This window comes from Hylobates moloch, unplaced genomic scaffold (genome assembly GCF_009828535.3).
Source record: "Hylobates moloch isolate HMO894 unplaced genomic scaffold, HMol_V3 SCAFFOLD_9, whole genome shotgun sequence".
Taxonomy (NCBI): domain Eukaryota; kingdom Metazoa; phylum Chordata; class Mammalia; order Primates; family Hylobatidae; genus Hylobates; species Hylobates moloch.
The window spans coordinates 25760545-25780831 of NW_026652284.1; the positions used below are offsets into that span (position 1 = coordinate 25760545).

The 20287-nt window shown below is 47.4% G+C and overlaps 2 protein-coding genes across 5 annotated transcripts in view; one reads left to right on the forward strand and one right to left on the reverse strand.

The window, feature by feature from the left end:
- Nucleotides 1-4087: 4087 nt before the first annotated feature.
- IFI6 (interferon alpha inducible protein 6) lies at nucleotides 4088-10207 on the reverse strand. Of its 3 annotated transcripts, none has more exons than XM_032759475.2 (5): nucleotides 10103-10207; nucleotides 7197-7298; nucleotides 6482-6559; nucleotides 6250-6399; nucleotides 4088-4497 (listed from the first exon to the last, which is right to left on the reverse strand). In XM_032759475.2, exons 2-5 carry the CDS (start codon nucleotides 7264-7266, stop codon nucleotides 4403-4405), a joined length of 393 nt encoding a protein of 130 aa, XP_032615366.1. In that variant the 5' UTR covers nucleotides 7267-7298; nucleotides 10103-10207; the 3' UTR covers nucleotides 4088-4402. The 3 variants fall into 3 exon arrangements, with proteins under 3 accessions (XP_032615366.1, XP_032615365.1, XP_032615364.1); XM_032759474.2 differs by having other exon boundaries at nucleotides 7185-7298; XM_032759473.2 differs by having other exon boundaries at nucleotides 7173-7298.
- FAM76A (family with sequence similarity 76 member A) overlaps nucleotides 7373-20287 on the forward strand; it is a 63917-nt gene continuing 51002 nt past the window's right edge. For both annotated transcript variants that reach the window (XM_058444026.1, XM_058444028.1), the window contains exon 1: nucleotides 7373-7485. In XM_058444026.1, the coding sequence (XP_058300009.1) occupies nucleotides 7411-7485 (75 nt within the window). In that variant the 5' untranslated portion in view covers nucleotides 7373-7410. The remainder of the gene's footprint in view (nucleotides 7486-20287) is intronic.

Here is a 20287-nt window from a genome sequence, read left to right on the forward strand (position 1 = left end):
TCACCTAAAGTCAGGAGTTCAAGACCAGCCTGGCCAACATGGTGGAACCCCGTAGCTACTAAACATACAAAAATTAGCCGGGCATGGTGGCACGCACCAGTAATCCCAGCTACTCGGGAGGCTGAGGCGGGAGACTCGCTTGAACCCGGGAGGCGGAGGTTGCAGTGAGCCGACATCACGCCATTGCACCATTGCCCTCCAGCCTGGGTGACGGAGCGAAACTCCATCTAAAAAAAAAAAAAAAAAAAAACTAGCTGGATGTGGATGTGGTGGTCCATGCCTGTGGTCCCAATTGGGAGGCTAAGGTGGGAGGATCACTCGAGCCCAGGAGGTCAAGGCTGCAGTGAGCCATGATTGCGCCACTGTACTCCAGCCTGGGGGACAGAGCAAGACCCTGTCTCAAAAAAATTAAAAAAAAATCTCTCCTGTGGGGCCATGCCATTTGTTCATACAGATAATGAACCACTGGGCTTCTGCCAGCTTCTGACTTGGCACTGGACGTTTCTCTGGGAACTGGTGCTTGCAGCGGGGAAATGGCTGGATTTCTGGGGCTGGGTTCTGAGGCTGGGGACTGGGACCTGGATACTGGGGGTAGGTGCTTGGACTTGCTTTTTGGAATAACCAACGCTCCATTTCTTTACTGGCCTCTACAGATGAGCCTGTTCCCTAACCTGAGTATCCTTTCTGTGGCTTCACGGCACAGAACTTCACAAGTGTGACCTTACTTTGTCTCAGCTCTCTGTTGCATGGAGACCCAGAAGGAGGGAAAGAAAAGGCTGCTCTGGACCTCTTCATGGGGCCTTCCTGGGACCCCTTTTCCTCCCGCTAAGCCAGGAAGCCTATGCTCCCTCATCTTCCACCCCTCCCCCAGCCATCTGCTTAAAGGAAGTGGCTCCTCTGTTCTTCACAGGAAGCCACAGGCCTCCCCTGCCTCAGCAGCCTCCAGCTACTGTTGCCCCAGACCCTCGGCTGGCCCAGACCCCCCTTTCCAGGCAGAATCTAGTGATGCCCAGTTCCCAGCATTCCCCTCTGCTCCCCAGCCAAGAAGTGCATGTGGCGTGCTCCTCTCGTTAACTTTCATCCTCGTGACTTGGGTCTCGGAGTGACTACAGGAGTTTGGCGATCCCCGAATGGTAGGACTGAGGACTTGAAGGGGAGAGGAGTTGGGCCCTGGAGGGATTCTCTGATGGACCACTCTTGTGAGCTTCAGGAGCTCCTGCTGCTGAGCAGGGGCGAGGTCTATTCATTTCCGTCTCTATTTAACCCTGGTGGGGCCTGTCCCAGAGAGGGCTGTAGGTAATTGTGGAGCTGCTCAAGGCTGATGAGGGCTGATGGATTCCAAGATAGGACTGTACTGCCACCTGGTGGTCAGATCAGCACACAGCACCATGAAATTGTGAGAGCCGCCGCCGGGAGAGTGGTGATTCAAGGGTATGGGGGACCTGGAAGGACCTTAAAGAACAAGGAAATCCCTAAAGTATTTTATTTAAGAGCAAGACAGTCCTAACTTGAGCACTTGAGAAAGACATTCTAGGTCTGGACGAGAGTCCAACTCCTTCCCTTCCCCATTTTACAATCTGGCAAACAGGTCCAGAGAAAAGTGATGAGGACAGAGAACCTCTACGTTGGCAGTCAGAGATGAGATCTATTTTTGGACTCTTTTTTTTTTTTTTTTTGAGACGGAGTCTTACTCTGTCGCCCAGGCTGGAGTGCAGTGGGGTGATCTTGGCTCACTGCAACCTCCACCTCCTGGGTTCAAGCGATTCTCCTGCCTCAGCCTCCCTAGTAACTGGGACTACAGGCGCCCGCCACCACACCCGGCTAATTTTTGTATTTTTAGTAGAGCCAAGCCCTGCTAGTTTCTAGTTACCCTCATTTGTGACCAAACATGGTATTGCCCTGCACCGTCACCCACTTTAGTCACCAAAGTTGGCACTACAGAGAGGCTTTTGGCTGCTTCCAAAAATAAAATTCATCCTCAGAAAGCCAGGATCTGACAGGGCTGAGGGGACTCAGAAGCATGTGCTTCAGGCTCAGCAGATGTTTTAGAGGAGGAAGTCCTGGAGACCACGATATGTAACACCCCCACCCCTAGTTTTGAAAACAAAGAAGCAGGGCGAGTGCAGTGGCTCACGCCTGTAATCCCTGCACTTTTGGAGGTCGAGTTAGGCGGATCACTTGAGGTCAGGAGTTTGAGACCAGCCTAGCCAACATGGTGAAACCTCGTCTCTACTAAAAATACAAAAATTAGCCAGGCGTGGTGGCACACGCCTATAATCCCAGCTACTTGAGAGGCTGAGGTACAAGAATTGCTTGAACCCAGGAGGTGGAGGTTGCAGTGAGCTGAGATCTCACCACTGCACTACAGCCTGGGCAACAGAGCAAGATTCTTCATCTCAAACAACAACAACAAAAACAAGGAAGCTGGGACCCCAAGAGAGTACTTAACTTGTCTGAGGTGACTCAGCCCTGGAGCTGGGCGGGGACACAGCCACGTGTCTCTCTGAAGGCTGCTGCCTGGGAGGCATCTAAAAGTGCATTGAGGCCAGGTGCAGTGGCTCACGCCTGTAATCCCAGCACTTTGAGAGTGATCCTTAGGCGGATCACCTGAGGTCAGGAGTTCAAAACTAACTTGGCCAACGTGGCGAAACCCCTTCTGTACTAAAACTACAAAAATTAGCTGGGGGTGGGGCCAGGTGCCTGTAATCCCAGCTACTTGGGAGGCTGAGGCAGGAGAATCGCTTGAACCTGGGAGGCAGAGGCTGCAGTGAGCCAAGATCACGCCACTGCACTCCAGCCTGCGCAACAGAGTGAGACTCCGTCTCAAGAAAAATAATTAATTAATTAAAAATGTATTGAGCATCTCTCGACTTGCGATGGTGAATTCTGGTGTGTGTTCACCCTTCTGCCACAGGCTTTGCAGATAGGATGATTGTAGTCCCTGGCAAGGATTGTGGTCCCTGGCAAGGGTGAGGGTGGGTGAAAGGAGATGGGGGTGGGGAGGTGGTGACAGGGAAGGAAAAGGTGGGATCCTCATTTGTGCATCATGAGCCTCAAGTAGGCAGGAACTGGGTCTCATCCGCTGTGGTGTCCTTTGCCCCTGCCATCACTTACAGAATGAAGGCAAGGAGTTATCCTGCACAGGCGGGTCCCAAGGGATCCTGGGGAAGGTGGAGTCTCCCATAAAGAACTGGTCATTTCCAGTGTCATTCAGCCTGAGGACTGCTGAGGCCTCAGATCTAAAATCCTGGGGCAGAGCTGTCCATCTCTCTGGCCTTGATGTTGTCCAAGGGAATAAGTGGGGCTTCTTCTAAGGGCGGAGACCCTAATTTGGTGCCAACTTTGGAAGAAAGGAAGAATATGGTCTGTGAGCCCCAGAGAGTAAACCCTGACTCCAAAGTCAGATGAGCTAATTCCTGGTTGTCACTTGGCTGTTTCCTCTTTGTTTTATGCAAGTCCTTCATCAATCATAAGTGACATTTACGGAATGCTTCCTGTGTGCTTGGATTGTCTTTTCTTTCCTATTCAGAAGGGCTGTGAATTCCATATGCAAACTGTTCTCCCTATCCCCAGAGTCCTATGAGGAAAGGGGGCCTTGCCGAGCCCTCGAAAAGCTGCTGTTACGGCCTTTCCCCAGAGCAAAGGGCTGGCCTTTATTCTCCATCTGAGGGTGATCACTAGCGCTTCTTGAGAGAATGGAGACCTGGCCTCTCCATCTCTGCCTAATCAGAGAAGTGCCTGGAAGCTTCTCTCAGTGAGAACAAACTGAGTTCTGCCTCCCCAAGCACCCTGTGGAATCGAGCCTGTCCATTTACACAGAAGGTCCTGCTAGGCAGGAGTCCAGAGCGGGGGATGTCTGAACTGAGTCTGGAAGGATGGAAGGGAGTTTTTCAGGCAGATGAGCTTCTGAAGGCATTCCAGGTAGAGAGACCAACATGTGCTAAGGCCCAGAAACAAAATCAACTGGTTGTGTTCCAGGAGCTGTGGTTGACGTGAGGGGAAAACAGGAATGGGGGTGTGTGGACGGCGCAGGCCAGAGCCAGATCGTTTTGGGCTTCTCACTGCAAACATGATTGACAGCAGGACAAAGGGTTTTCTGGGTGAAGTTTATTCTGTTTTCACATCTAGGTTGTTGGGGAGAGTGATAGACAAAGTTCTGGATTCTGGGCGTGGTCGGTGCATTCTTGTAATCCTACTTGGGAGGCTGAGACCGGAGGATCACTTGAGGCTAGGAGTTGGCGGCTGCAGTGCACTATGTTTGCATCTGTGACTAGCCACTGCACTCTAGCCTGGACAACATAGTGAGAACCCATCTCAAAAGAAAAAAAAAAAAAGACCGAGTTCTAGATCCTAACTGGAAGAGTTAGGCCAAGAAGGAAGACGAGGTTCTGGGAGCTGCTGGCTACTCCTCATCCTCCTCACTATCGAGATACTTGTGGGTGGCATAGCCCAGCAGGGCACCAATATTACCCATGACGACGCTGCTGCCGCCAGCCCCTGTAAAGCAAACACAGATGAGTCACTGGGGCCCAAGTGCCCGGCCTGGGAATCCAAATGTCTGGAAACCATTGGTTGAGTCCAACCCCTCATTTCTAGATGGAGAAACAGAGGCCTTGAGAGGGGATGGCACTACTACAAAGTGAGTCCCATTTTTACCTCGCCTTGACATCCCAAATCAGAGATGTGTTTCAGTGATGAAAGAGGCAAAAATAATGGCTCCTTCACTTGATGTCTGCCATGGAAACGCCATGTTATTAGTCATGCTAACAGCCCCCTTCGTGGTGCCCTGTGTGGGTGTGGGGGGTTCACAAGCCAGGGATCGTTTCATCTTGTCACAGCTCTGTGGCATGTGAGAGGACAACTAGCTTATAGCCCAGAGGTGTCCCTGGGCTCGCCCACACTCTTCCCCTCCCATTGCAGGGGTGTGGCCCCCTCTGAGCAGTGCTCTCTTCTTTTGGGCTGGTGCTTTGGGCTTTTGCCATTCAGAATTGAGAGAAGAGAAGATGCGAGGTTCAGAAAGGCAGAGAGGGAAGTTTGTCAGGGGCAGGTTTTCTCCAGGATTTTGGAGGCCTCAGAGCGAGAGAAAGAGGTGGTGGGGGGAGGCGGGTGGGGAGAGAGGAGAGAGAGGGAAGTGAGGCCATTTTTTATGAGTCACTCTGGGCCGGCACAGTGGCTCATGCTTGCAGTCTCAACACTTTGGGAGGCCAAAGTGGGAGGATTGCTTGAGCGCAGGAATTCAAGACCATCCTGGGCAATACAATGAGACCCCGTCCCTATTAAAAAAAAAAAAAAAATAGCCGGTGTGTGGCGGTATGTGCCTGTAGTCCCAGCTACTTGGGAGTCTGAGGCTGGAGGATAGCTTGAACCTGGGAGTTCGAGGCTGCTGTGAGCTGTGATCATGCACTGCATTCCAACCTGGCAGTGTGACACCTTGTTTTGACCCTTATAATAAATAGATCAATAGATTGATCAATCGATAGAAGAGTCACTGTGAGCTCTGTATCTGTTCCCTCCGTGGTGTTCAAAAAGTGCAAGTCAAGACCAGTTTGGTGTAAGATTGATTTGAGTTACTCTACTACATTTCTTTGCTACTGTGGTCTCTGAGATTGAGCAGATTCAAAAATGTTAAACTGAGGATGATCACCCCACGCATCGCTGAGGGAATTGAGGCTTGTTGTGATTTGGCCAAAGCATCAGTGAGGCACCCAGCCTTTGAGGCCGAGAATGGGGCTTCTGGCATCATACTGACTGGGTCAGAATCTAGGCTCTGGTCTAAACTAGCAGGGAGACTTGAGTCAGTTACTTAATTCCTGGCCGGACGCGGTGACTCACGCCTGTAATCCTAGCACTTTGGGATGCCAAGGCGGGCGGATCAGCTGAGGTCAGGAGTTTGAGGCCAGCCTGGCCAACATGGTGAAACCCTATCTCTACTAAAAATACAAAAATTAGCCGGGCATGGTGGCGTGTGCCTGTAATCCCAGCTACTTGGGAGGCTGTGGCAGGAAAATCGCTTGAACCGGGGAGGCAGAGGTTGCAGTGAGCCGAGATCACACCACTGCACTTCAGCCTGCCTGGGTGACACAGCCAGACTCTGTCTCAAAATAAATAAATAAATAATCACTTAATTCCTGGTAAACTACTTAATTACTTGAGTAAATTACTTAATTCCTGAGTGCCTCAGTTTCCCCATATGTATGATGAAAATAATAGTAAAGAACGTCCCACTGGGGGCCCAGGCCCCGCACTCACCGAGGCTCTGCAGCGTGGCCACTAGCCCCCCTGCGGGCACGCCGCCCCCATTCACAATCGCAGACCAGCTCATCAGCGAGGCAGCCACTGAGTTGGCCGCGATGCCTGCGCCGGTGAAGCCCAGCGCGGGCAGCCCGGCGACTGCGAGTCCTGGAGGAACAGGAGAGGGTGAGGGAGCGCCCGCGACAGAGGCCCGCCCCACCTGCCCGAGATCCTCGCCCTCCAGACCCACCTCCTCCGACGGCCATGAAGGTCAGGGCCTTCCAGAACCCGGAGCCGCTGTCTGAGCTCTCCGAGCACTTTTTCTTGCCTGCAGGAGAGCAGACAAAGCGTAGTGGGGGTGTTGGGGTGGGACACAGGGGTCCCCTACTCTGTGTCTGATGCTCAGGACCACTCCCGGAGGCGGGGGCCACCACTCTCCTACTCAGAGAGCCTCACAGAGGGGAAGGGACTTTCCCCTAGGCGCCTAGCCTGGCACAGAACTAGCATCGAGTAAATTTCGGTAGGATGGAGGAATGAACAGAGTAGTGGGATTTGAGTCTGGGACTCTGGCGACACCAACCCTGCGCTGTCCATTGGAATGGACGCCAGGGTCTCTACAGAAGCACGCCAGAGTCTCTACACCCGGGACCCTGAAACTCTCTCCTTTATCCCACACTCCTCCCATCCCCCAGCACCCTTATATGCCTCTTTACTTGTCCCCTTACCTGCACCCTTATCTGTTCCCTTACCTGCACCCTTATCTGTTCCCTTACCAGCATCCTTACCCGCATCTTTACCTGCATCCTTACCCGCATCTTTACCTGCATCCTTACCCGCATCCTTACCTGCATCCTTACCCGCATCTTTACCTGCATCCTTACCCGCATCTTTACCTGCACCCTTACTTGCATCCTTACCTGCACCTTTACCTGTCCCCTTACCTGCATCCTTACCCGCATTCTCACCTGCCTCCACCCCGCTGCATGTGAAGAGCAGCAGGTAGCACAAGAAAAGCGATACCGCCTTCTGCCGCATGGTGGCGCCGCGCGCGGGCTCCGTCACTAGACCTGCGAACGGGCGAGAGGGAGATGGTCCCCGGAGCATTCTTGGAGCTCATCAGCTCCGCTGTTTTCCCTTCCAGTTCCGACTGAATCAGTAAAAAACAGCGAGGTGCGGTGAATGGAATTCCTCTCAGGAGCCTCGGGAATCCGTTTCCTCTCCGCATCAGTGGCAGAGATGTCCCTGCCCCAACCGGTGGGTGTGCGGATTCGCACGGTGTTTGGCACGTGGTAAGCTCCGCAGATGTCAGTATCATGACTGTGGTTGTCCTTGGCCTTGTACCCGAGTGACCTTGGGCAGGATACTAGGGTACTTGCTTCTTTGGGCTTCAGTTTATTTATTTCTAAAATTGGGGTATTAATAGAGCCTATTTCAGAGGGTACTTGTTAATTTAGTAACTGTTCCACGCTGTATCCCCGGCACTTTGAACAGTGCCTGACGCATAGAATTTGCTTTAAAAAAATTTTTTTAAGATAAACTCATTCTTACAATGCATTGAATATCTACAGGCACCAAACATTGGCCTCACATCAACTTAATTTTTTTTCAGAAAGAAAGCACAGGAAGGTGTGTGGAAAAAGAAACTCAGTTTCCCTCACCGTACAAGAGGCTTCTGACAGCAGAAGTGCGGGGGTTTCTCCCCACCAGCAAGCAAGCAATCAGTCCTCTGGTGAACACCAGCTGAGGGTCCCCAAATTCAATTCTGACGCCACTATGGGTAGATAGTGGCCCATCCCACATGTTGAGGGTTCAGTTCCCCAGACTGCCAATCGAAAGCCCTAAGGTTGTTTTACCTGTGCTTCTGACTGACTATAAATTGGGGTTCCCACAATTCCCTCCTGCAGTTTTATTAATTTGCTAGAGCAGCTCACAGGACTCAGGGAAACACTTTACTTACATTTACTGGTTTCTTTCTTTAAAAAAAAAATTGATTTTGTTGTTGTTGTTTTGAGACAGGGTCTCACTCTATTGCTCAGGCTGGAGTGCAGTGGCCCTATCTCAGCTCACTGTGACCTTCACCTCCCAGGCTCAAGTGATCCTCCCACCTCAGCCTCCAGAGTAGATGGGACTACAGGTATGCACCACCACGCCCAGCTAATTTTTTTTTTTTTTGAGATGGGGTTTCACCATGTTGCCCAGGCTGATCTGGAACTCCTGAGCTCAAGCAATCTGCCTGCCTCAGCCTCCCAAAGTGCTGAGATTACAGGTGTCAGCCACCACACCCAGCCACATTTACTGGTTCCTTATGGATATTACAAATGCTCCAGATGAAGAGGTGCATAGGGCAAGGTATGGGAGAAAGGGCATGGAGTTTCCATTCCTCTCCAGAAGCACCAGCCACTGGGGACCTGCTTGTATTCGGCTATCTGGAAGCTCGTCAAACCCTGTCCTTTTGTGCTTTTGTGGAGGCTTCATTACATAGGCACGGCTGATTAAATCATCGCCCATTGGTAATCAGCTTAACCTTCAGCCCCTCTCCCCTCCCCAGAGGAAATGCCAGCCATCAGTCAACTTATTAGATAGTTATCACTCAAAAGATATTGATTAGATACTTATCACTCAAAAGATATTGATTAGATAGTTATCACTCAAAAGATATCACTTTGAAGATTCCAAGGATTTTAGGAGTTGTATGCCATGAACTGGGGGATGAAAAAATATATTTTACAATATCACAAGGGATAAAGGTCACACTGCAAACTGTACAACATGGGTACACATTCAAGACTGTCAGAATTCAGAACCTATGCTCTTTCCTTTATACCACAAAACTGGAAAATTCATATGCCCTCAGACTCACCTCTAATGTGATCTTTGTCAGCTCAATGCTATTTCCCTAAGTTAAAAAGAAAAACAAGAAACTCCTCTCGTATATTGAGTACTTAGCACTTTATGGCATGCAGTCCACTTGTACCTATAACAACACCATGAAGTAGGTACCATTGTTATCAACCACGTTATAGATAAGGAAACTGAAGCTCAGAGAGGTTAAGTAATATTCCCAAGGCTGCCTACCCAGGTCGTGGCAAAGTCAGGGTTTAAACCCACAATTGGCTAATACCCAAGCCCGCATTTTTTTTTTTTTTTTTTGAGACGGAGTCTTGCTCTGTCGCCCAGGCTGGAATGCAGTGGTGCAATCTCGTCTCACTGCAAGCTCCGCCTCCCAGGTTCACGCCATTCTTCTGCCTCAGCCGCCCGAGTAGCTGGGACTACAGGTGCCCACCACCAAGTCCGGCTAATTTTTTTTCGTATTTTTAGTAGAGACAGGGTTTCACTGTGTTAGCCAGGATGGTCTCGATCTCCTGACCGCGTGATCCGCCTGTCTTGGCCTCCCAAAGTGCTGGGATTACAGGCGTGAGCCACCACGCCCGGCCACCAAGCCCACATTTTTAACAACCACTCCAGATGGTTTCATCTATCCTTAAAGATGAACTCACTGTCACGTTGGATCCTATAATGAAAGGGCTTCTAAAATCATCCAGTCCTTTGAGCAGGTAAGGCAACTTCACCTTCCTTTTACAGAGGAAGTAATTAAGGCTCCAAGAGGTGACAGGGTTAAGGCCACAGATCGCTGACATTGCATCTGCAAGCTGGGTCTCATGCCTCTCGGGGTTTTGTATCCCATCTCCCTAAAAATCTCCAACCCATCCTCTTAGACAAGTCCCAGCCCAGGGCACTAAAAGGGACCCAGGGGTGCTGCCTCCCTGGAGAAGGGGCCTCCTGGCTCTCAGAACATGAGATTTATAGGCAGGCAGGCAGCCTGGCAGAGGGTGGCAGCTTGATGCCCACACTTCATAGCTCCTGAGTTTACCTTGGAGGAGAGAAGAGAAGCGATCTTCAGCCCGGAGCCTGCTGATAGATGGGCACAGCGGCGAGTAAACGGTTCTCCGGCTGAAGGCTGGCTTTTTATCATCACTTTCAGATCCTCCCACGTCTCACCCTAGGCAGCCAATCCCTGTCGGAGTTTCTATTTCTGCACTCTGCAGTTTCATTTTCCCCTCTCTCCCAGCCCTGCACTCTGCAGAGTTTCATTTTCCCCTCTCTCCCAGCCCTGCACTCTGCAGAGTTTCATTTTCCCCTCTCTCCCAGCTCCGCCCAGTGGGACCATTTGTGTGCTGCCTGCTGGCAGAAAAATACACTTCAAGCTGAGGACTTTTGGAGCCGCTAAGGGTATTCAAAGCATGTCACACTATGATGACAGCCACGGCCATACTGGGCTTAGTGAAGCCTGATCACCAGCCCCCCCTGGGGCACAGAGGCCTTTCACCATTCAGTCCAATTAATAAACAACACCTACCATTTATTGAGCACTTGCTGCATGCCAGGGTCTGTGCAAAGTGCTCTATTTACATCATCTTTTTCCAATGCCACAGTAGTCATGTGACAACATATGCTGTTTATAAACCCCCAGAACTTTGGAAATTAAGTCACTTTGTTCCATTGTTCTCTCAGGCTGGCTGCTTCTGGGTCATGGGCATATGGTAAGACCAGTGAAGCCTGTGTTCATGTGGCCATCATGATACATCTTGAGTTTCAAGATGGGTCCCCTGGCCCTAGGTAATGAACTGAGCATTCTTTAAAGCCTTTGGATGGTGATGCTTGAAGCGCTATGGGTCAGAAATGCAACCTGTATTTGGAGAACATAGAAATTCCAGTAAGCATGAATCATTGCCTTCTCCCAAATGGAAGGGGTCTGAAATAATTGACCTGCCACCAGATGGCTGGCTATTCTCATTGAGCAATTTGGCTATATTGCTACCTGCTGCTGGTAGATTGGCTATATTTTGGCAATTGCCAGATCAGTTTTGATGAGAGGGAGCCCAAGTTGTTGGACTCATTTCTAACCCCCATCCTTACCACCATACTTGTACCATACTTGTACCATACAAGTAAAATGTGCTCTTGAAAGTCAGGCATGGTGGCTCAGGCCTGTAATCTCAGCACTTAGGGAGGCTGAGGCAGGTGGATCACTTGAGGTCAAGAGTTCTAGACCAGCCTGGCCAACATGACGAAACCCCGTCTCTACTAAAAATACAAAAATTAGCCAGCCATGGTGGTGGGAGCCTGTAATCCCAGCTACTTGGGAGGCTGAGGCAAGAGAATCACTTGAACCTGGGAGGCAGAAGTTGCGGTGAGCTGAGATCGCGCCATTGCACTCCAGCCTGGGCAATAAGGGTGAAACTGTCTCAAAAAAAAAAAAAAAAAGAAAGAAAAAAGAAAAGAAGAAAGAAAAAAAGTGTTCTTGATAAAAAATTATTTAAAAGACATAAAAATGTGTTCTTTATTCAAAAAATAATTTTGATCACTTGGTGAAACCCCGTCTCTACTAAACATACAAAAAAATTAGCTGGGTATGGTGGCGGGTGCCTGTAATCCCAGCTACTCGGGAGGCTGAGGCAGGAGAATTGCTAAGGAGGTAGAAGTTACAGCCAGCCAAGGTCATGCCACTGCACTCCAGCCTGGGCAGCAGAGCGAGACTCTGTCTCAAAAATAAATAAATAAATAAATAAATAAATAAATAATTTTGTCTAAATACGAGATTATTTAAGGTTGTTTCAAAAAGTAAATAAATTAAAAAAAAACGGCCAGGCACGGTGGCTCACACCTGTAATCCCAGCACTTTGGGAGGCCGAGGTGGGCAGATCACCTTAGGTCAGGAGTTCGAGACCAACTCAAGGTCAGGAGTTCAAAACCAGCCTAGCCAACGTGGTGAAACCCTGTCTCTACTAAAAATACAAAAAAATTAGCCAGGCATGGTGGCGGGCACCTGTAGTTCCAGCTATTCAGGAGGCTGAGGCAGGAGGACCACTGAACCCAGGAGGTCGAGGCTGCAGTGAGCTGAGATCACACCATTGCACTCCAGCCTGCTGGGTGACAGAGCGAGACCCTGTCTCAAACAAACAAACAAACAAACAGACAAAAAAAGAGGTTTAATTGGCTCCCGGTTCTACAGGCTATACAGGAAGCACAGAAGCATCTGCTTCTGGGAAGGCCTCAGAGAGTTTTTACTCATAGCAGAAAGTGAAGTGGGAGCAGGCAGATCACACATTCAAAGCAGGAGCAAAAGAGAGAGCCAAGCAGAGGTACACACACTTTTAAATGACCGGATCTCGTGAGAACTCACTATCATGAAGCCAGCATCAAGGCATGAGGGATCCACCCCCATGATCCAAATCCCTTCCACTAGGCCCCACCTCCAGCACTGGGGATTACAATTCAACATGAGATTTGGGCAAGGACAAAAATCTGAACTATATCAACAGCAAAAGGTGAAATTCCAAGAGATGTACCTGAGAAGCTTCAAGAGGAAAACTCTACCTTGAGAAATGAAATAATCACTCTAAACGAAGAAGACACTATTTCTAACTGGAAACTAGGAAAATTAAATGGAATCTGTAAAAACAAAACAAAACAAAACAAAACAAAACAAAACAAAAAGCTGTAGTTTGGAAGATGGTTGAAAATTTACAGAAACAGATTTTAAAATTAAAAGTCAAACCCTTTTGCAATTTTACTGAAAGCAGATGAATACTTCAAGAAAAACTTAATGTTCTATCATATGGGACCAAAATTTTAGTTTTGTATAATTATGTTTTTAATATTAAAGCTTATTCTTTTTTAATGTTTTAATTTTAAATTTTAATTTTTTTGGAAACAGGGTCTCACACCGTTGCCCAGGCTAGAGTGCAGTGGCAATATTGTAGCTCACTGCATCCTTAAATTCTGGGCTCAAGTGATCCTCCCTCCTCACCCTCCCAAGTGGCTAGGACTACAGGCGCATGCCATCATGCCTACGTAATTTTTTTTATTTTTTGTAGAGACCTGGTCTCACTATGTTGCCCAGGTTAGTCTCAAACTCCCAGGCTCAAGCAATTCTCTTGCCTTAGCCTCCTAAAGTGCTAGGATTAGAGGGGTGAGCCGCTGGACCTGGCTTAAAGCACAATCTTTAGAAAGACCTACAAATAATCCTCTTTTAAGTATATTCAACTTGATCACACATAAAATTTCTTTTATAAATGTATCCTTTATAAACCTTTTATGACTTACTCTGACCTTCCACAACCTACTCAGACCTTTTGTTTGTTTTATATTTTTTCTTTCTTAAATAACCAGTCATTTGACTTTAGGACAAAATTTACTTTTTAAAAAAATAATTTTGAATAATTCTTTTTTTCTCTCTTTTTTCTTTTGTTCTACTGGAGTCTCTCAGACACTTTTTTTTTAACCTTTCGTAAGATAACTACATCTTTATGCTTTTTTTTTTTTTTTCTGAGACAGTATATCCCACTCTGTCACCCGAGCTGGAGTGCGGTGGTGCATTTGCAGCTCACAGCAACCTCAAACTCCCGGGCTCAAACAGTCCTCCCACCTCAGCCTCCCGAGTAGCTAGGACTACAGATGTGTGCCACAGTGCCTGGCTAATTTTTTAAAAATCATTTTTTGTAGAGATCAGGTCTTACCATATTGCCCAGGCTATTCTCTCTCTCTTTTTTTTTTTTTTTTTTTGAGACAGAGTCTTGCTCTTTTGCTCAGGCTGGAGTGCAGTGGCGTGATCTCAGCTCACTGCCAACCTCCGCCTCCCAAGTTTAAGCAATTCTGCCTCAGCCTCCCGAGTAGCTGGGATTACAGGTGCGCGCCACCACGCCCGGCTAACCCAGGCTATTCTCAAAGTCCTGGCCTCAAGTGATCCTCCTGCCTCAGCCTCCCGCAGTATTGGGGTCAGACATGAGCCACCGTGCCCGGTGATATCTTTTACATCTTTCTCTCCTACTTTCTGGTTTTTAAAAATCTTACTGTTTTTGCTTTTGTTGTTGTTTGAGAAAAGGTCTTGCTCTGTCACCCAGGCTGGAGTCACTGCACAATCATAGGTCACTGCAACCTTGAATTCCTGGGTTCAAAGGATCCTTGCATCTCAGCCTCCTAAATAGCTGGGAATACAGGCACACACCACCACACCTGGCTAATTTTTAACTTTTTGTAGAGATAGAGTCTCACTTGGTCGCCCAGGCTGGTCTCAACCTCCTGGCCTCAAGCGATCCTCCCCCCTCAGCCTCCCAAAATTCTGGAATTACAGGCATGAGCCACCATGCTCAGGCTTGTTTTTTTTTTCTTTTCCACTGATTTTATTTTGTTTTGTTTTATTTTATTTTATTTTATCTTGAGATAGAGTCTCGCTCTGTTACCCAGTCTGGAGTGCAGTGGCTCGATCTCAGCTCACTGCAACCTCTGCTTCCCCTGTTCAAGCAATTCTCCTGCCTCAGTCTCCCAGGTAGCTGGGTCTACAGGTGCACACCACCATGAAGATGAACTGGAATCTATGAAAACAAACTAGATCTCCTATTGGTCTATGCCACCACACCTGGCTAATTTTTGTATTGTTTGTAGAGATGGCATTCTGCCATGTTGCCCAGGCTGGTCTCGAACTCCTGAGCTCAAGTGATCCACCTGCCTCAGCCTCATAAAGTGCTGGGATTAGAGGCAAGAGCCACCAAGCCCAGCTAAACCTCTTTTCTTACAAATTACTCAACCTCAGATACTCTCTCTCTGTTGCCAGGCTGGAGTGTAGTGGTGCGATCTCTGCTCACTGCCACCTTCGCCTCCCGGGTTCAAGCAATTCTCCTGCCTCAGCCTCCTGAGTAGCTGGGACTACAGGTGCGCGCCACCATGCCCAGCTAATTTTTGTATTTTTAGTAGAGACGAGGTTTCACCATGTTGGCCAGGATGGTTTTGATCTCCTGACCTCGTGATCCACCCACCTTGGCCTCCCAAAGTGCTGGGATTATAGGCGTGAGCCACCGCGCCCGGCCAGGTATTTCTTTTTTTTCTTTTTTCTTTTTTTTAAGATGGAGTCTCACTCTGTTGCCAGGATGGAGTGCATTAGCACTATCTTGGCTCACTGCAACCTCCGACTCCCTGGTTCAACCGATTCTCCTGCCTCAGCCTCTCGAATAGCTGGAATTACAGGCATGTGCCACCAGGCCCAGCTAATTTTTGTATTTTTAGTAGAGATGGGGTTTCACCATGTTGGCCAGGATGGTCTTATCTCCTGACCTCGTGATCCACCCACCTCAGCCTCACAAAGTGCTGGGATTACAGGTGTGAGCCACCATGCCCAGCCCTGGCCAGGTATTTCTTTATAGCAAGGCAATAATGGCCTAATACAGAAAATTGGTACCAAGGAATGGGGTATTGCCATCAAGGTACCTGAAAATGTGGAAGCAGATTTGAAACTGGGTAATGCGCAGAGGTTGGAAGACTTTGGAGAGGTCAGAAGAAGATAGGAAGATGAGGGAAACTTTGGAACTTCACAGAAGCTGGTTAAATGGTTGTGACCAAAATGTTGATAGTGATATGGACAGTGAGGTCCAGGCTGCTGAGGTCTCAGATGGAAATGAGAAATGTATTGGGAACTGGACCAAAGGTCACTCATGTTATGCCTTAGCAAAGAGGTTGGCTGGATTTAATTCATGCCCTAGGTATCCGTAGAAGTTTGAACTTCATAGTGATGACTTAGGGTATCTGGCGGAAGAAATTCCTAAGCAGCAAAATATTCAATATGTGGCCTGACTGCTTCAAATAGCCTATGTTCAGATGCAGGAGCAAAGGAATGACTTAAAGTTGGAACTTATATTTAAATGGAAATGGAGCATAAGTGTTTGGAAAATTTGTAGCCTAGACATGTGGCAGAAAAGGAAAACGTTTTTCTTTTTTTATTTCAATCATTTTTGGGAAACAGGTGGTTTTTGGTTACAAAGATAAGTTCTTTTGTGGTGATTTCTGAGATTTTGGTACACCTATCACCTGAGTAGTGTACACTGTACCCAATGTATAGGTTTTTATCCCTCGCCTCTCCTACTCTTCCCCATAAGTACCTCAAGTCCATTATATCATTCTTATGCCTTTGCAGCCTCTTAGCTTAGCTCCCACTTATAAATGAGAATATTCAATATTTGATTTTCCATTCCTGAGTTACTTCACTTAGAATAATGGTCCCCAACTCCATCCAGGTTGCTGTAAATGCCATTATTTCATTCCTTTTTATGGCTGAGTAGTATTCCATAGTGTATACATATCACATTTTCTTTCTTTCTTTGTTTCTTTGTTTCTTTCTTTCTTTCTTTCTTTCTTTCTTTTTCTTTCTTTCTTTTTTTTTTTTTTCAAGAAGGAGTCTTGCCCTGTCGCCCAGGCTGGAGTGCAAAGGCGCAATCTTGGCTCACTGCAACCTCCACCTACTGGGTTCAAACAATTCTCTGCCTCAGCCTCCTGAGTAGCTAGGATGACAGGCACCCACCACCATGCCCGGCAAATTTTTGTATTTTTAGTAGAGATGAGGTTTCACCATCTTGGCCAGGCTGGTCTTGAACTCCTGACCTTGTGATCCACCCGCCTCAGCCTCCCAAAGTGCTAGGATTACAGGGGTGAGCCACTGCAGCTGGCCCATACCACATTTTTTTTTATCCACTAACTAGTGCTGGGCATTTAGGCTGGTTCCATATTTTTGAGATTATGAATTGTGGTGCTATAAACGTGTGTGCATGTATCTTTTTCTTTTCTTTTTTTGAGATGGAGTCTTGCTGTGTCACTCAGGCTGGAGTGCAGTGGCGTGATCTCGGCTCACTGCAACCTCTGCCTCCTGGGTTCAAGTGATTCTCCTGCCTCAGCCTCCCAAGTAGCTGGGACTATAGGCATGTGCCACCACACCTGGCTAATTTTTTGTATTTTTAGTAGAGATGGGGTTTCACAATGTTAGCTAGGGTAGTCTCGATCTCTTGCTTTGTGATCCACCTGCCTCAGCCTCCCAAAGTGCTGGGATTACAGGCATGAGCTACCACGCCTGGCCCATTTATTTATTTTTGAAATGGAGTCTTGCTCTGTTACCCAGGCTGGAGTGCAGTGGTGCGATCTCAGCTCACTGCAACCTCTGCCTCAAAGGTTCAAGTGATTCTCCGGTCTCAGCCTCTCGAGTAGCTGGGACTACAGGCATGTGCCATCATGCCTGGCTAATTTTTGTACTTTTAATGGAGATGGAGTTTCGCCATTTTGGCCAGGCTGGTCTCAAACTCCTGACCTCAAGTGATCCACCTGCCTCAGCCTCCCAAAGTGCTGGGATTATAGGTGTGAGCCACCACACTCAGCCTTGACAGTAACAATCTAGTCATTAACAAACTAGAGCCTGTGGGTCAAATCAGGCGTCACTGCCTGTTTTTGTAAATAAAGTTTTATTGGAACACAGCTACACTTATTCATTTATGTATTGTCCATGGCTACCTTTGTCCTGCAATGGCTGAGTAGTTGTGACAAAGACCATAACGGCCCTCAAAGTCTAAAATATTCACTATCTGGCCCTTTACAGAAAAGTTTACTAGCCCCTGATCTAAAGAATTTAAACTAAAGGCTGGACACAGTGGCTCATGCCTGTAATCCCAGCACTTTGGGAGGCCGAGGCAGGTGGATCATCTGAAGTCAGGAGTTCGAGACCAGCCTGGCCAACATGGTGAAACCCCATCTCAACTGCAAATACAAAAATTAGCCGGGCGTGGTGGTACACACCTGTAATCCCAGCTACTCGGGAGGCTGAGGCGGGAGAATCTCTTGAACTGGGGAGGCAGAGATTGCAGTGAGCTGAGATTGTGCCACTGCACTCCAGCCTGGGCAAACGGGTGAAACTCTTTTAAAAAAAAAAAAAAAAAAAAAGAATTTAAACTAAAATATAACTGTTTTAAAGTATATAAAACTTGAATATATTTTGATTAAAAAATAAATAAAAATAAATGTGAAAATTAAAACTTAAAATGTTTTATATATTTTTAAATTTTTAAAATTTTTTTATAGAAACAGGGTCTTTCTATGTTGCCCAGGCTGTTTTCCAGCTCCTGGCCTCAAGCAATTCTTCCACCTCAGCCTCCCAAAGTGCTGGGATTACGGGAGAGAGCCACTTTGCCTGGCTTATATTTTAAAAATTACTCCAAAATATTTTAAATAATTTATTAAAAATTAAAAAGCAGATAGATGTGGTGTCTTGCGCCTGTGGTTCCAGTTACTCTGGAGGGTGAAGCAAGAGGATCATTTGAGCCCAGGGGTTCCAAGTTGCAGTGAGCTATGATTGTGCCACTGTATTCCAGTCTAGGTGACAGAATGAGACACTGTCTCTAAAATAAATACATAAATAGGCCGGGTGTGGTGTCTCACACCTGTAATCCAGCACTTTGGGAGGCCGAGGCGGATGGATCACAAGGTCAGGAGATCGAGACCATCCTGGCTAACACGGTGAAACCCCATCTCTACTAAAAATACAAAAAATTAGCCGGGCATGGTGGCGGGCGCCTGTAGTCCCAGCTACTCGGGAAGCTGAGGCAGGAGAATGGCGTGAATTCAGGAGGCAGAGCTTGCAGTGAGCCAAGACTGCACCACTGCACTCCAGCCTGGTCAACAGAGCGAGACTCCATCTCAAAAAAATAATAATAAAATAAAAAATAAATATAATAAATAGGCCAGGTGCAGTGACTCTCGCCTGTAATCTCAGCACTTTGGGAAGCTGAGGCGGGTGAATTGTTTGAGCCCAGGGATTCGAGACCAGCCTGGGCAACGTGGCAAAACCCAGTATTTACAAAAAAATACAAAAATTAGCTGGACTTGGTAGTACACGCTTGTAGTCCCATCTACTTAAGAAGCTGAGGTGGGAGGATCAATTGAGTCCAGGAGGTCGAGGCTGCAGTGAGCTGTGATCGTACCACTGCACTCCAGCCTGGAGACAGAGCGAGACTGTGTCTCAAAAAATAAAATAAAATACAAACACAAATTATAGACATTAAAAAGTTTTAAATCAATGTTATTTAAAGCTGTTATTTTTTGAAAATTTAATCAAATCTTATTAATTTAAAAAAACTTTGCCATTTTAGTGTTCAAGAGCCATCTAAATGCCAATAGGAAGAATTTGTACCATGCTCCGCCCTTATTACATGTAGATCTATCCACACACAGATGAGAAAAGATTTGTTCCATTGGAAAACATTCCATGCTGCCATGTCTAACTGTTGTTGTGAATACCAAAGTAATCTGCAAACACCTCCAGTTTGGAAAAGTAATTGAAAATGAAAGAGAAGCAAGAAAATTGACACGGGGTACCTCTGGGAAATGATACTCCATTATGCAATAATTAATTGCATTTATGCTATCAGAAAGGATTTGGTGAATCAATTAATTTGTCTTTTCTCTGTTTTTTTTTTTTTTTTTTTTTTGAGATGGAGTTTCACTCTTGTTGCCCAGGCTGTAGTGCAATGGTGCGATCTCAGTTCACTGCAACCTCTGCCTCCCAGGTTCAAGCGATTCTCCTGCCTCAGCCTCCCTAGTAGCTGGGATTACAGGCATGTGCCACCATGCCCAGCTAATTTTGTATTTTTAGTAGAGACGGGGTTTCTCCATGTTGGTCAGGCTGGTCTCGAACTTCCGACCTCAGGTGATCCACCCGCCTTGGCCTCCCAAAGTGCTGGGATTACAGGCATGAGCCACTGCGCCTGGCCTGTCTTTTCTCTTACCTAAGCGTTTCTACCTCTCTGCCCTTCCCAGACTCCAAAGCAGTGTCTGTCTCTGATGTTGGCAGTGATAACAACCTGTAAACCTTTACAGCAATCAACACAGTCCCTTTTTGTTTCTAGAACATAGGGCAAGACATTTTAGAAGCATTCCCTGGGGCCTGAATGGTGCAAGTCCTGGAGCAGATGTTTATGATAACGGGTTGTGCTAAATCAGCCCTGAGCTTCAGATCCAGGTGATAGAGGCATTCATGTGATCCTTATTTTTTGTGTGTTTGTGATATGCAGTGTCCTCTAAAGCACAGGGCCTAGGTCTAAGGTTAACAGCAGTAGTAAGGGCTCAGATACTGAGGGATATTTGAAACATTTTGTCTGCATCTCTTTGGTTTCTGAGTTTGTATAACAGGAGTTCAACTAGAGAAAGATACCAGCATTTTGATAATGGAGCCAAAAGCATTTACTGA

Bases quoted from the DNA above. Each gene is read 5' to 3' on its own strand.
- IFI6 (XM_032759473.2), bottom strand. From the start codon at position 7,266: ATGCGGCAGAAGGCGGTATCGCTTTTCTTGTGCTACCTGCTGCTCTTC. The intron at 6,560-7,172 runs GTAAGGGGACAG...GCTCTCCTGCAG, and splicing joins GAATGCGGGTAAGGATGCAG to GCAAGAAAAAGTGCTCGGAG. The intron at 4,498-6,249 runs GTGAGTGCGGGG...TTTGCTTTACAG, and splicing joins GGCCACGCTGCAGAGCCTCG to GGGCTGGCGGCAGCAGCGTC.